General features: G+C 32.9%; 2 protein-coding genes across 2 annotated transcripts; one reads left to right on the plus strand and one right to left on the minus strand.

Moving 5' to 3' along the window:
* Positions 1-2,528: 2,528 nt before the first annotated feature.
* Positions 2,529-7,629, minus strand: LOC126656094 (uncharacterized). The gene is made up of 3 exons (XM_050350572.2): positions 6,528-7,629; positions 5,107-6,335; positions 2,529-2,826 (listed from the first exon to the last, which is right to left on the minus strand). Exons 1-3 carry the CDS (start codon positions 7,237-7,239, stop codon positions 2,767-2,769), a joined length of 2,001 nt encoding a protein of 666 aa, XP_050206529.1. The 5' UTR covers positions 7,240-7,629; the 3' UTR covers positions 2,529-2,766.
* A 1,937-nt stretch (positions 7,630-9,566) lies between these two features.
* LOC126657494 (uncharacterized) lies at positions 9,567-12,360 on the plus strand. Its single transcript, XM_050352193.2, has 9 exons — positions 9,567-9,678; positions 9,770-9,889; positions 9,980-10,047; positions 10,951-11,059; positions 11,161-11,229; positions 11,407-11,464; positions 11,550-11,785; positions 11,912-11,963; positions 12,053-12,360. Exons 1-9 carry the CDS (start codon positions 9,676-9,678, stop codon positions 12,118-12,120), a joined length of 783 nt encoding a protein of 260 aa, XP_050208150.1. The 5' UTR covers positions 9,567-9,675; the 3' UTR covers positions 12,121-12,360.
* The last annotated feature ends 3,890 nt before the right edge of the window (positions 12,361-16,250 follow it).

Genomic DNA, 16,250 nt, shown 5'->3' on the forward strand with positions numbered 1-16,250 from the left:
TGAACGTATCTCAATCAGTGTTTTAAAAATTGAATTGGTGGCTAAATCGATGAGGTTAACGGTGCCAATTCAACCGGTTGAATTGGTTTATTAACCGGTTCAACCGGTTTAATAAATTTCAAAAAATTATGATTTATAGGTTTTTTACCAGTTCAACCTCCGATTCACAAGTCAACACCCATTTTTATCGGTTCGATTCGGTCCAATTCGGTTAAACTAAAAAATCAAGTTTTTTTACAGTTTTAGATCGGATCACTGACCGATTTCCAGTTTAACCTGTACAATCAGCCGGTTAGGTCTGATTTTTTAAAATATTGATCTCAACTATGGAAATGCACCTTTAAACCTTTCATATCAGACTAGTTTTATTTAGAGTTGCATAGGTCCCCTGTAGATAAAACTAGAACAAAGGATCACTTTACCCCCTGAACTTGGCGCAAAGTATCAAAAACGTCCAAATTAGCAAAACAGGATCACTTTTACCTTGAACTTGTCAAATTTAGTACAAAACCCCCCCTCCCCACTCTCACCCTAGAGAGTGTACCTCACTCTCCGGTTTTTTGTGGTGGTTAATTTTGAAAGGTGGTTTTTAATGGTAAATAGTTTAAAAAGGTGCTTAATATTTTTTGATTTTTTAAATTAACATATAATAATTTTTAAAAAAATTATTTAATCTTTTTTATTTTAAAACTTTATATGTTAAATGAATTTTAATTAAAAATAAAAAGGACTACTTTGTATTTTTTACAAAAAAAATATTTTTTTTAATAGATGAGCAGCTGCCGGACTTCTTCTCCGACAGCTGCCCATCAGAGACGACGAGCTTCGTCTCTGAAGCTCGTCGTCTGGTCTCTGTATCAGAGACGAACCCATCTGGGTTCGTCTCTGTTACAGAGACGAACTCATCTCGTCTCTGATACTGAGACGAGTTCGTCTCTGTAAGGAGACGAACCCAGATGGGTTCGTCTTCTTACAGAGACCACCGTCGTCTCTGTAAGGAGACGAATCCAGATGCGTTCGTCTCCTTACAGAGACGATGAGTGTCTCTGCAACAGAGATGGGTTCATCTCTGTTGCAGAGATCAGTCCGTCTCCGTTGGAGACGGAGGCCGGAGGTTGGAGACGGAGGCCGGAGGTTGGCCGGATTATGGGTATATTTAGAGTTTTAGGTTAATTAGATTAGGTTAATTATGATTAGGTTAATTATGATTAAGTGTTTAATTAGTATGTTTAATTAAATTAGATTAATTAGAGTTAAGTATAAATAAATAGAGTTAATTTTAAAATTTGAAATCTCACTCTCCAATTAAGTGCCACTTCAGCATAAGGGGGGTTTTTGAGCCGGTTTTGCCAAGTTCAGGGTAAAAGTGATCCGGTTTTCTCAATTTGGACGTTTTTGATACTTTGCGCCAAGTTCAGGGGGTAAAGTGATCCTTTGTTCGATAAAACTATGACCCCAACTTGTAGTACTTTTTTTTTTATCTTTTTCATGATGATATAATTTAAAGCAATAAATGTTATTAATAAATGCGAATGATTATAAATTTATTTTATTATCCATTATATTATGTTAATGAAAAATGACAAAATCCTTTGAAATTTGAATTTTTATTTAAAATAATTATTTTATGGGTTAATAGCAAATTATAACACAAACTTTAAAACTTGGTAAATTGGTACACCAACTCTCATATTTAGCAAATTAATATATCGAACTAGAAAAACACTAATATAGACATTGTAATATACAGTCACATATTGTAGTATGATTGGTCAGTGTACTAATTTACTAAAAAAATGAAAATCAATCTATCAATTTGTCAAGTTTTAAAATTCGTGTTGTAATTGCAAATTAAAATTCGTTTATTAATTTGTAATTAACTCTTATTTTAAAGCAGGCAAACTACGTCTACGTACAAAATACTTTGAACTATAACTTTTTAAGTGTGTGTAAACTAAGACTTTTCAGATGAAACAGATATATACTGTAATTAATTTTCGTTTTCTGTCATCTAGAAGAAAAACATGATTTACGACAATAAACATTATTCATAAAAACTACTAATAAAAAAACTAAACCCTTCTCAGCTTGTTAGACTTTCCAACTCCATTGACGTCTACCTTCTACCAATTCTTCTGGTCTACATCCAGAGTCAAAAAACTCAAATATTAGTACTTAGTACTAATCAAACTTTTTTATTTTTTTTTAATTATAATCTTATTTGAATTTTTTTATTTTTTTCATAATTTATTCCACCAAATTAAATTGAAAAAGAAAAAGACAAATATAAAGAAAGCAGCAATTCAATTAAGTCAAACAAATTTAACTGCAATTAAAAAAAATTAAACATTATTTGTTCTATTATTCAATACTTTATTTATTCTAAAATAGACCAACCACTAAAAAAATGCATCAATTTTCAAAGTTTCAGGAAGATTCATTTTCACATTAGAGTTGACATAGCTATTATAAAATCTTAAGAATAAAAAGTGCATAATTTTACACTTTTCAACTATGTATGTAAGACATGCAGAACTAAGTAGTTTCCATTCATCTTGAAATTTACAAACCAAGATTTTTATTTAAAACTACAATATCAAAGATCAACACAGCTAGCTTACGAATCAAACCGTTAATTGACATGAATTTACAGAGGTGAATTTACAGCTCCGTGGCTACTATCCTAAGACACATTAACGAGACAAACCTGACGAATGCAGATTCTTCTTGATTCCGTTGATTCCTTTCTTGATCCAATTTGATGATTTAACTACTTTCAATGCCTTCGTATGACGGACTTCGATGATGTCTTTTCTTCAAGCTTGCCTGAAATTGCAGAGTATTTGATCAGAGTGTTTGTGAAACATAATGACGTTTAGTACTACGTTTTCTGAAGCTGAGATTTCTAGCAATACAACAGTTAACAAAAATCTATATTTAGCGTAGCATTGCAATTGTGGGGGTTGTATATCTACCAATCAGAATAAGAAATCAACTTAACGGACAATCATATCTTAATCTAATTAGAAACACTTCTAAAATTTCACCAATGCTATTTAATCTATCGTCCTTCAATCAACCTAAAAGCTGAAATTGTTATGTGCGGCTCTGGCTATGGTTTATCATCTCCAACACACTCTGCATGCGAGTACCCATTAGGTTTGAAGCATGAACAAACACATCGCTACCTCATACTCGTATATTTAATTAATCAAATAGTATTGCCAAGGATTGAACTCTACATTGTTTGATCATAGAGCTCTGATACTCTATCAAAAAGTATCACATAGTATCAATCAAAGCTTAAAAGTTCAAATTGTTAAGTAATGGATTGCTCAAATTGCTAACCAGAAACAACACCGTGCATGCAGTAAAAGCAATAAGAACCATATCAAATTGAATCAAATCATTTTTGTTAATCATACTTGTTACTTCAGATGCTTGGCAGAAAATAATGAAACCGATGCATGAAAATGATAGTAAGTAGGAAAATTATTATCTATATGGGGTGTATTATGAATATCAAGTGGTGGGATTTAAGATGTAGTTTTAAATAGTGAGAGTCACACGTTAAATTCCTATTGCAAGTGTACAACACCCAAAATACGTGTACACCCAAAATACGTGTTAATCATCCAACGGCTGGTGCAGGTAAGAATTTCACAGGTAGGTAAAAGAAGATCCAAGATCTAACTTTTGGAATGTTATTTTTCATTAGATCTGCTTATATAGCTCCTGAAGTTAATTATTGAGCTGATGATTTTAAATTTTAGAGATTTTTCTCTCTGGATGAAGCTTCTATGAACCTCCTAGTATATGTTATTACGGATAACGGTAAAAAGAAGCATCTATGTCCATATAATAAGGGTAAAACGTTTATGAAGTGCCTATGTCTCCTAGACCATGGTTTTAAATAACGGCCGTTACGTAACGTAACGGCCGTTATTTCTAGGTTTTGAAGCATGCCGTTACCTTTATGGCCGTTATCTAGCCTACTTTTCTTTTTTGTATGAGTAACGGCCGTTACCTCCGTTAAGTAAAGGTAAAGGCCGTTTTTTTTTCCGTTACCTTTAAGTAAGGTTGCAAACTTGCAACATATGAGAAAAAGCTGACATGCAGCAGACTGCAGAGTTAGAGGCAGTACAGTTTGCAGAACTAAAGTGCTGCATAGACCCCACCACTTTTGAGAAAAACAATAATTACCTATATATATGTATAAACCCACCAATATATACAACCATAAATTATGAATAAATATTTATTACTATTAAATTTACCTATTATATATTATTAATGGTTTTTGAATTTTGTTTATATATAAAATTCAAATATAGATTAGAAAATTATACATAATTTTTATATATTTTATTTATTGATTACTATTAGATTTCAGGACTTTATATTTGTTTAATTGCTTATCCAAGTTTTCTTTAATTTTTCTGTCTACTTTTTTTTCTTCAAAATAAAGCATAAACAATTATGATATAAAATAATGAATAAAGTATGCATTTTTTTCTACATCTCTTTTAATTAGATATTTGTATAGTTAAATTTTATTTAATTCCTTCAAAGTATAATAAATCTATATACTTTACAAAATTTTAAATAAAAATTGCGCTTCGCCGGACCGTTATGCAACGTTACGGCCGTTACTAATATGTTTCCGTTATATACGGCCGCGACCGCGACTGCGGCCGTTACCGCGATTTAAATCCATGTCCTAGACCCTCCTACCTTCTCTTTCAGTTATGAGGTTCTACTAATGAAGGCTGCATAAAAATGCAGCCACCCTCCCCCCCTCTCCGGCAATAGCCTGGAAGCATTTTAGGGTTCAACTCCATTCTCTTTAATATACACGTCTTAATGTTTTACATCATTGTCACAGCCATGTTAAACATCTTGTCTTAGATTCTATATAAGCATTACTCCTAATTCTGTATTTGTTTCACCATTTGCATACAATAGCTTAATCTCATGGTAGGCTCCGCACTGCTGAGTAAGTTCTTGAATCAACAATAATGCCAGTGCACTTGTCATTTAATCAGTTTATTAAAAAAAAAATAAGGCGAAAAACCAGAAATAGCATTTAAAACTCTTGTAGCACACCTTAGAAGATGATGTCGGTAAAGAAGCATGCCGCGTGGGCTCTCTCAGCTGCTGAATCTCTCGAAGCTGGTTCAATACGTCCTCCACCAGTTTAAGCTGTGTATTTACTATTTCCCTGTGCTCTGCTGAGAAAGTTAGCTTCTCCTTTTCCTCTTGCACTATACGCAGCCTCTCTCTTAGCCTTTCAACTTCATTGTCAATTTTTAACCTTTCACCATCAATTGGAGATGGAGACCGCCTCTGTGAATCAAAGTTAACGGTTTTGCATGAAGAATTACCAGACACTAGGGATATGTTATGCATATCAAAACTGCTCTCACGGACAATGGGCTCAATATCTGCCATGGTCATATTCGAACAGTCACTCAAAAGTTTATCACTCTGAACACTTGTTGTAGCATCAACAACATGAACATCATAAACAGTTGATTCTGAATCGAGTATAGAACTATGTATCTTGCAGCCCAATTGATTCCGATGGTCCTCATCTTTTCCTAGTTCTTCTTCAATAGTATCACTTTTTTTAGGTGATATCATGCGGATATCCCTTTCGGTTTCTTGTTTTCCTGCTACACTATCAGTGCTTTGCACCAGATCTTGCGACACGCATAAGTCAGAGATTAAGTCCACACTTATCATTTCTTCCCCCAATGCTTGGCTTTGCTCATTATACAATAGCCGTTTTGCAGTACTTCCCATTCCCTTCTCATCAATTGAATTAACTGAAGGTGAAGAGCCCTGCTCTTCGTCGTTTATCTGATAGGATGAATCACCTTCCGCCTGCTCATTTCCCAAAAAGCTCATCCTCTCATAAGCTTCAACTTCCTTTTCTAGAAAATGAATCTCCCTCTCCCTCCTAATAAGAATCTCTTTAAAAATCTTCATCTCTTCGTCATCATAAGCAAATTTTTCTTCTATCACCCTGTGATACTGTCGCGCTTCCATTTCAATAGATGCCTTATCTTCTTGCAACCGTAATATCATGGCCATGGCTTCATCGGCTGCAGTTGCAGCAGCAGCCCTCTCTTTCTCTAACTCCTGATAAAGAGCTGCACGGGCAACTTTCTCTTCTTCAAGTGATTGTACCAACTGGCGAATCACATTTGCTTCAATTTCAACAGTCGCTGAATCCTTGTCAATGTCTTTACCCTTCCAATAGGATCCATCATATTCAAAATTAGTCGCGGTGCTTTGACTAAAAATACTGCTGTTTCGAGCATTTTGATCACCTAACCAGCAAGCAGTCAGTTTGCCTTTTAGTGCAAAATGTGTTCAATAGTAAATTGTGAATTAAAGGTCAAAGAAAATCAACTTAGACTTAAATTGTTCTAAACAACTAACAAACATGTTCAATATGAAATATGTAATGCATATCTTTGTAAATGAGGAGGACTGTTATTTAAGCAACAGATTTCACTCACCTACAAAACCATCTTCCACTGCACTTCCAGGATCCAAGCAATCACTAAACTCAGTTCTCATAACACTGCCATCATAAACATGGTAGGGAATTCCTACACCTACTAGATTCGTGCCTGTACTAGTAAAAGATGTAGCAGGGAAGTTTTTACCATATCCAAGAGCAGCTCTTCTCCGCCGACGAACCCCGGGTTTTTGCTTCTGATTCAAGCTTCTCTTCCCCTTCAAATCACTTTCAAATTCCTTATCAACAGAACTTTCACATATTGGACCCGAAATTGAACCAGAACAAGCATCTCCCTCCACCACAAAAACCCCATTTGAACAGTTTCTAATTCCAATCCTTTCCACATGCAAATTACAAGACTGGTGATCAAACCAAATCAAATCAAAAGGGAATCTAGTCTTAGCCAACTCCTGAATGGTAGCAATCTTTGTAATTGGCCAATCTATCAACAGTCTGTGAAAGCACAGATCATAGTTTTGGTAGCCAAAAAAGCCAGTACAAGGACATGGAAAATAAAGTCCAAGTGCACTCAATAATTTAGATGGTATAAATGAAAAAAGAGATCCACATAAGAGTGTATAAGCAATAGAAAGCTCAATAAAAGCCTTTATAAGACTACTCAAACTCCAAGAACGAACAGCTCTGAAACCCATAATAATCAAAATACAATCTTTACTACAAGAACTCCAAAAACAGATGACCCACATGAACTAATCATGATTTTAACATTAACCCACTTCAAGAAACTGTACAATAATCATCAAGAACAAGAAATAAACTTGAAAGAAGCAATATAAATAAAAAAGTCAGAACCTAAGGGAGCCAACGAAAATAAAGAAGAACCTGGAAATTACAGAGTGGCGATCAATGAAATTGAGTGAATTGGCCAACAGCATAAAAAAACAAAAACAGTGTTTATGAAGGATCAGACACGTGCTGTACTAGAAAAGCTTCATAAGCAAGAAAAGTTATTGCAATTTCGTTTCTTACAGTGGGATAGAACCGTATTGTAATAATCAATCAGTTGATCTTACTGTGTTCTGGGAGTTTTATTATGTAGACGAACTACCCAATTATTATTCTTAAATTATTAATTATTGGTTTACTATAGTCTCATACAATAATCGTTGGGATTTAGGTAAAAAAAGAAAATATTTATTTTATTATTTGTTGTTGAGCACGCAGTTTATTCGGCCATGGTGTAGGATACTGTGAATCAATATTTGGACCATTTCTGCATTAATTAATGTTGATTGTTTGAGACATTTTAGGCTTATTTTTATCCTTTAGCAGTTAGAAAGTTCCATGTATTTTACTAATTGATTAAAAAGTTTTGAAATTTATGAGATTAATTTGGATTTGGTTTTGACCAATTCGATAAACTAGTGATGTGCAGGGGTGTAGCGAACCGAGTTGTTCACGAGCTGTTTCTTCATCAGAGTTCGATTCAAGTTCATTTGTACTAAAAAAAACAAATTCAAACTTAATTTTATGTTTATTTATTTAAACAAATCGAGTTTGGATATATTGTTCTTTGTCTCGTTTATGTTCAAGACCACTCATATATTAGCTTGTTTAATAGTATATGAACATGTTTATATATGTGTTCGTTTAAAAATTTATAAACGGACTCATATATAAACTCAATAAAGAGTTCGTCAGTTGATTTGTATGCGTGCTCGATTATACGTTACTGAACTATTTTATATTTAAATTAAATATAAGATATTAATTTATAATTTAGTATAAAAATATTTTTATATATATATATATATATGATTTATTTATTTTAAATATATTTATAGGAGATTATTCATCAAAAAAATTTATTTATAAAATTAAACAATCTTTAGATATTTTATGATTGTCATTTGATATTTATTTGCTATTGATATTGTGAATTTTTGTTGGTTAAAAATTATTTTTATATATTTAATAATCGTTCTTTATTATTTATTTCTTACTAAAGTTTGGGTAATTACTATGTATTTCATAATTAATTATTAAATATTTTGTATTTGTTTGTTTAGGTTCTAAATAATCTCCGTTCGTGAACCTAAACATAAACAAGTGAACACGAGCTCGGCTCTTACACTAATAAATATGAGCTAAACACACAAATTGAGTACAAATATTATAGATTTTAAGTGAATCGGACATCAATATAAAGGTGACCATGGTGAATCAGTATGGTCAAACAGGGACGGGCCAACATTAGGAACCGAGGTGGTCATGGTCACCCCAAATCCTAATCAGGTTTCTAAAAAAAAAATTATAGTCCTTATAGTTTTTTTCCTAAATTTAAATAATTTTGATGAAAATTAATTAATTTTACTTTTTTAACTAAAATTCTTTTAGTAATAAAATTTAGTTTTAGTTTCTTACAATGTCTTGTGCAATTTTTTATTATTAAATTGTTTTTTAATTTATATAATTATATTTATTTTATTGTGATAATAAATGAAAGATAAATATATATTTTGTATTATATATATTTTTAAATTACAACTGAAATTATAATTTATTAACAGCTCCTCCAAATATGTTTACAACTTCTCCTTCTCCTCTTGCATATTGGGATGAAATTGAAGAGGGGTTAAAAGATTGAGAATTTTTAGGACATTAAATCTATAAAAATAATAATAATTAACTGAAGTTGGACGTGTTTTTATCATGAACATATCAATTTATTTTATCACGCAACTTAAAACACGCCGCTGATTGACAAAAAAAATAATCAATCCATTTAATTTTTTTAAATCACATTATGTTTTGTCAATCCAACCCTACACGTTTTCAATTCATGTCAATTTAGTAATTTTTTTTTGAAAAAGTCAATTTAGTAATTTAAAAACCTATATATAATGTACATATAAATTATTCAACTAAGCGTGTTATATAAACTAATTAAATATGGATTAAATTGTTAAAACAATAAAGTAGCATAATATTAAGGAGTTGGGCTGGGCTAAAATCAAAGCCCGTATCAAGCCTCTCATTCACCGACCCAATACTCTACATCTTGGTCGATCAAATATTCAAACCCCAACTAAAAAAATTAAACCCCTCAATTAGGGTTTCTCTCTGTACACAAGAAGAACAATCAGCTGAACCTTAATTTGATAATCTAATCCTATATCACCATGGTTTGTTCTATAATTCAATCTCCTTTAATTGCTTATTTTCCCATTGTTTATTTTTTCATTATAATTTATACTCATTTGATTTGAATTATAGCCTCAAGGAGATTACATAGAGCTGCACAGGAAGAGACATGGCTACCGTCTCGATCATTTTGAGCGTAAACGCAAGAAGGAGGCTCGTGAAGTTCATAAGAAATCTGAGCGTGCTCAAAAAGTTTGTTTCTTTGCTCTTTTGTATGTGTATTATGTTTAACTTTGTGATTGTGATTTTGATTTTTAACTAATAAATTATGTTTGGTGACAGACATTGGGTATCAAGGGTAAAATGCTCGCCAAGAAAAATTATGCTGAGAAGGCTCTCATGAAGAAAACGTTAGTTTCCTTTTTAATTCTGTTTTTTTTTTTTAATTTCGATTATTGCATTTCTGCGTTTTTGTATGCAAATTTATATTATATTCTGATATATTATATGCTGATTTTCAGAATATTTCATTTTGTTGTGCTATAGTTGATGCTTTACGTAAACATTTTCTTTTTCGAGTATTGAAATCTGATATATCATGTAACATTGTTTAAGCCTAGTTCAGTTGTGCATTTATTGGATGATATTACAAACTTAGTCTAAGGTGGTAATCTTGTGATAATTGGAGTCAGCTTGATAGGGGTGGTATCTCTATGTTGAAGCTGTTTTTTTTTTTTTTTTGCTTTATGGTAATTGGTGTAGGAAATGTTAATGACAAAGCCTTTTTTGCCTTCCCCTATTCCCTTTTCTTATTCTAGCAGGCTGAGAGTAGGATTTTGTGGTTGTAAATTTGAAGTGCCGATTTTAGGATTTTCTTGCAGTTAATCACGAACTGCCAGCCACGCCATAGTAATTATTGCTGTAATTTATATATTACATTTTTTAGGCAAAGTGTATTTATGATATAGTAGCTGAAAAGTAACTTTGAAGTGTCGATTTTAGGATTTTCTTGTAGTTAATCATGATCTGCCAGCCACGCCATAATAATTATTGCTGTAATTAATATCAGAAACTTTTGATGTGTTTGACAATTTTTTTAGGATTTTTGTGGTTATGGCGACTTTTATGTCATCTTATAAACTGTTTCTGCAGTGTGTACCTATTCCATAATTTGTTTTGTAATTGCAGTTGCTTGAAAATTGTTTCTTTTATGATATGGTGTTGTAACTACAGTTATTTTATGTGTCCTGGTTAATAAATCAGTTATGTTGACACTTGAACTTTTGGATAATTCTGTTCTATTATGTTAATAGCTTGGCCATGCATGAGGAATCAGCATCTAGGCGCAAGGTGGATGATGATGTTCAGGAAGGAGCTGTTCCTGCATATCTGATTGACCGTGAAAATACAACACGAATGAAGGTTAATTCATGATGCACATGTGGTTAAAATCAGTCTGTTCATGTCATATGCAGTGAATGTGGATATATTTGTATCTCTAAATGTATAATCTGATGTTTCAGATTCTTAGCAACACAGTGAAGCAAAAGAGAAAAGAAAAGGCTGGGAAATGGGAGGTGCCTCTACCCAAGGTTAGATGGAACTCACTATTTTATTTCATCTATATTATCTACTTCCTTCATTTATATCCTATTGGAGTTTATTTTTGGTTTTAGACACTTTCAATCTTCTTATAACGACATCACTTTGCACTTGTAGCAATGCTTAATGGTCTCTAACTATATCTCTTATTTCTTTTTCTTTTCCAGGTTAGACCTGTTGCAGAAGATGAAATGTTTAAAGTTATTAGATCCGGCAAGCGAAAAAGTAAGCATTTTACTAATTGTGCTTCATCTGCTGAGAAATAATTCTCTTATTGGTAACTCTCATAATAAGTTCTTCATTTCTGCAGCCAAGCAGTGGAAGAGGATGGTAACAAAGGTCACATTTGTGGGACCGGGTTTTACAAGGAAACCTCCCAAGTATGAGCGTTTTATCCGTCCTTCAGGATTGCGTTTTACAAAGGCCCATGTGACGCACCCAGAACTCAAATGCACATTCAATCTTGAGATCATCGGAGTGAAGAAAAACCCTAATGGCCCAATGTATACATCTCTTGGAGTTATAACCAAAGGAAGTATCATCGAGGTAATACAGTACTTGCATATTGTTTGAGATGCTACGACATTACTTGCATATTGTTTGAGATGCTACGACATATATAGAATTAAGACTTCCTGTTATATGTATTGAGTGTTATTGTGTGAACTTCAGGTGAATGTCAGCGAATTAGGTCTAGTTACACCGGCCGGCAAAGTTGTATGGGGTAAGTCCATTCCTGATTTCTCACTCTGCCTTCTTCCATTATGTTATCCTTTGCTTTCTTGTAACAGCTCTATCTGTTTCTTGATTCAGGGAAATACGCTCAAGTAACAAATAATCCCGAGAATGATGGCTGTATAAATGGAGTTCTTTTGGTGTAGGAGACGAATAGCACTGAAGATTTGAATCAACGTGAATGAGTGTTTAATGTCACCATCTGCTCCATCTCAATAGTGTAGTAGTTTCTACTTGCTTCTAACGTGAAAGATATATCCTTGTACGAATATATGCCAGTTTTGTCAACTAGTATTTGTAGACATCAGCCAGGCGGCTTTAACAATGGCCACTTTTTATTGCCTGGTTCAATGGCAACTCTGAGAGTTCATGTCAATTGTTTTTTACTTTTTGCCTTGGGTCCATGCTGTTAGACGTCGTCTGGCTGCGTTACTTTGTGGTTGGCTGAGTTGAGAAGTAATCATGCGCATTAATTGTAATTGCTATTGAATTTAACAAATAGCTGTTTTATAACTATTCTAATCCACCACCTTTTATAAAAAAACAAAATGGAAGTAAACATTCATATATCTTGAGTGTAGGTATGAAAACTTGGACTTTAGATTTCACATTGGCCAAAGGTACATCCATGACCCTGATGTTAGGTTCAAAATTATAGTTGAATCATAATGATAAATTTTGGTTCTAAATACACATTAACATTATATATATAAAAAGAAGCATAAACACTAGACCCCACGATCCACAACATAAACTCAAAACCTAAAATTAGGGTCTTAAATGTACCTTTATCCTTTCACGAACATGAAAGAAGAATACCACCTGCACTTAGGTGGGAGGAACATTTATAGTCGTACAGCACTACACAGTTAATAGATTTGATTCATAATAAATTCGAAAATAGTCCGAAGCAGGTAAAGTTACAACAGAAGCCAGCAACTTACATGCTTGCTTGAAATCATTTTAGTCCAAACCAAACAGACAATGACCGAGAACAAAGGTCAGTTTCATTTAGTTAGTTTCATATCTATATTCTAACTTCTAAAACCGAAGCTAAAAGTCCTGTACATTATACAGTGCTTGATGAATTTTGTGGATATTCATAATTTGAAATATCTATATTCTAACTTCTAAAAGTGAAGTTAAAAGTCATGTACATTATACAGTGCTTGATGAGTTTTGTAGTTATCCATAATTTGAAAAAATATTTATCTGTTGAGGGTTCCTGTGAAAAATGCAAGGTGTGCATAAAATTGTCCATTTCGTTTGCTCTACTATGCATAAATGATATATATAATATTAATGGGGCCACCAATATTGAAATACCCACATGCAGGGTTCTTTGGCAATTGGACATATTTTTTTCAACTCTTGCGTCTTGTCATTAGCACATTGCATAAATGTAGTTAGAACCTATATTCTATTCATTTGTCAAAGATGTCTTTCCTTGAGCCACTCACTCAACACTAATAAAAGTTTGCTCTAATAAATTTGCACAATTATAATAGCGTAGTAGTTGTGTATTCAATTCCCCACAATAATAAAATTCACCAGTCATGTTGTATTAAAAACAAATCAACAATTATAGACACCCTCTGCATCCCTATGAAGCTAGATGGATCTACAAAAATATATATTGGAAGAATCAAAATATATCTTTAACCAATGTGAATTACGGACAATCTTTTCTTTGTATTGTTTTTATATAGGGTTAATGTCATTAAAATTCACCAACTTTACATATTTTCTCATTTTAATCACGCAGTTTAAATTTTCCCATTTTCATACACGAACCACCACTTTTTCTCAAATTCATACACGGTGTTGAGGTGTCACGGCTCCATTGGTATACTTCGCTGAGGTGGAGGTCATTTTACACCAATAAATGAGTGCCACCTCAGCACCGTGCATGAATTTGAGAAAAATTGATAATTCGTGTATGAAAATGAAAAAATTTAAACTGTGTGATTAAAATGAGAAAATGTATAAAGTTCGTGATTTTTTTTAACATTAACCCTTTTATATATCTTTTCTCTGTCTCATTTTTCGAGGAAAGAAAAAAGGGTCTTTTTTGTAATCAAACTTGCCCTGCCATTCAAATATAAATTAGTTAGTTTCGTATTGTACCTCACACAACTTGACGCACTGAGGTTAGTTTTTTCTTTGGCTCTTTCAATTTCAATATGTTCGCATATTATTTACATTATAACATTTTGTTTTTTCCAAGTTTGCCCATCAACACACACATATCTCATATAAGGTAATAAAATTTTAAAATTGCCAATCAATACACATGTGTGGTAAACTAATGAGTTTAGATATTAAATTACTCTATCTTTTGGAATCTTGAATATAATGCTACCAATAATTGCACTAATCCACATATGCTACTTTTTTCTTTCTAAGGGATGGGGTTGGGGTGTATAAGAACCGTTTTTTTGAGGATGCCTGGGAACAACTCCTAGTCGTGCTTTGTGTTTGTAAGAAAGTGCGGCAAGAATTTATTTACAATAGACAAAATTTATTATCTATCAAAAAACATGAATGGGCTACAAGAGTCCGAGTTACCTAATGACATGATCATTTTTTTTAAATGGTCTCTTTTAAAAATGAAATGAATTTCGCCACTGACATTTGACCTAATTATTTATTATTGGTATCCAATGTTAGTGTTTGAATTTTATCAAAATTGTTTATATAAAAGATATATAAACACTTTATAATATAGTAAAAAGTGTTAAATAAACTCCTAACGTTTAACCTATAGGTCAAATAGGTCCCAACGTTCGGAAAGGTACAACGAGGACCTCAACGTTTTTCAGTCGTATTATGTAACCCCTCCATACTAACACCGTCTGCTTTTGCCAGCGTGGCTCATTTTATGCTGACATGTAATGTTTAAGAAAAACTAAACACTTGGTGTTCAATAACGATTAGAACAGTTTAAGAAAAATTAAACAATGAGCCTTTTAGCAGGAGCAGGTGCCAGTAGTTTCACAAGCGGCGGTGAAAAAAAAAGACCCACCACTTGTACAATCAAAAAGAAAAAGAAGATCAAAACAGGTAAAATTACCCAGAAAATGAAGAACACCAAGAAAACGGAGAATACCAAGAACACAGCTATAAAAGATAATAGAAACTACCTAGATGATGACGAAAATAAGACAAAATGGAACCAAAACAGAAAATCCTAAAGCAGATCCAACCAAGTTACCTGGAAAATAAAGATTGAGAATAAAAAGTTAGAACTGGAAAATATTCAGAGAAAGAAACAAAAATAAGTGAAAAAGCACGGGAAAGAAGAAAACCACTTAAATATGTAAGTGATGGCATGTAAAAGTCATAAAAAGACACTTGTCTTAAATTTAGAAAAGACAATAACAGATGATTGGAACATGGCAAAAAAGAGGAAGAAATAAAAAAAGATCATGAATTATACCTTGAGAAATAGTTCCTCCAACGAATTCATAATATAATTCAGCAAGTCCTTTCAAAGGATCTTCCAAAGGCATCCAACGGCGCCTAACATGGCCATTCACCAAAACAGGAAATAAAGGTTCTTGAAAGATTATGTGCAAAGGGAGGTCAAAGGCCAAAATAGACTCGAAAAGAGTTAAAGGAGAAGGATAGACATCATAAAATTTAGCCGAAAAACATAAAGGAAAATGGGAAAAAACAAAATCATGACAGATAACGAAATACCTAGCTCGCCAATCATTATCTAAGTAGGAAAAATGAATAACGAATCTACCTTTCCTACCGAGGGCAAAAACGAAGCATTCGTCACATTTTTTCAACTCTACAAAATGATGAAATGCATTTAAAGAAGGAAGTTGACCCTGAAGCCTACATGCTTCTATATAAGCTAATATAATCTGAATTGTCCCAGGGTAAAGTTCTCATAGAGCTATTTTCGCTTCACTACACAACTCTATGATAAAAGGATCTAAAGGAAATCAAAGACGTACGACTAATTGTTCTTCAAAAACAATGGCCTCCCTAGGCGAATCGGGATACCCAAAGGCCCGCATCCAGGGGTCTGGTGTCCCAGCACCGTATTCCAGAGAAAAATTATATCTAAAAGAAAGATCCTGAATTTCTTCGCTAGAAAGTTTAGATTCAGTAAGAGCCATCGAGGCCCATTCAACTCTCGCCTTCTTAGCAACCATATAAAGGGCGGGAATTTTAACAAATAAAGGAAAGGAAATTCAAAAAGAAAAAGAAGATCAAAACAGGTAAAATTACCCATAAAATGAAAAACACCAAGAAAACGAAG

Source organism: Mercurialis annua, linkage group LG7, assembly GCF_937616625.2.
Source record: "Mercurialis annua linkage group LG7, ddMerAnnu1.2, whole genome shotgun sequence".
Taxonomy (NCBI): domain Eukaryota; kingdom Viridiplantae; phylum Streptophyta; class Magnoliopsida; order Malpighiales; family Euphorbiaceae; genus Mercurialis; species Mercurialis annua.

Bases quoted from the DNA above. Each gene is read 5' to 3' on its own strand.
- LOC126656094 (XM_050350572.2), bottom strand. From the start codon at position 7,239: ATGTGGGTCATCTGTTTTTGGAGTTCTTGTAGTAAAGATTGTATTTTG. The intron at 6,336-6,527 runs GTGAGTGAAATC...CTTGCTGGTTAG, and splicing joins AGTGGAAGATGGTTTTGTAG to GTGATCAAAATGCTCGAAAC. The intron at 2,827-5,106 runs GTGTGCTACAAG...CTGCAATTTCAG, and splicing joins TACCGACATCATCTTCTAAG to GCAAGCTTGAAGAAAAGACA.
- LOC126657494 (XM_050352193.2), top strand. The intron at 11,465-11,549 runs GTAAGCATTTTA...TCATTTCTGCAG, and splicing joins TAGATCCGGCAAGCGAAAAA to CCAAGCAGTGGAAGAGGATG. The intron at 11,964-12,052 runs GTAAGTCCATTC...TTCTTGATTCAG, and splicing joins GGCCGGCAAAGTTGTATGGG to GGAAATACGCTCAAGTAACA.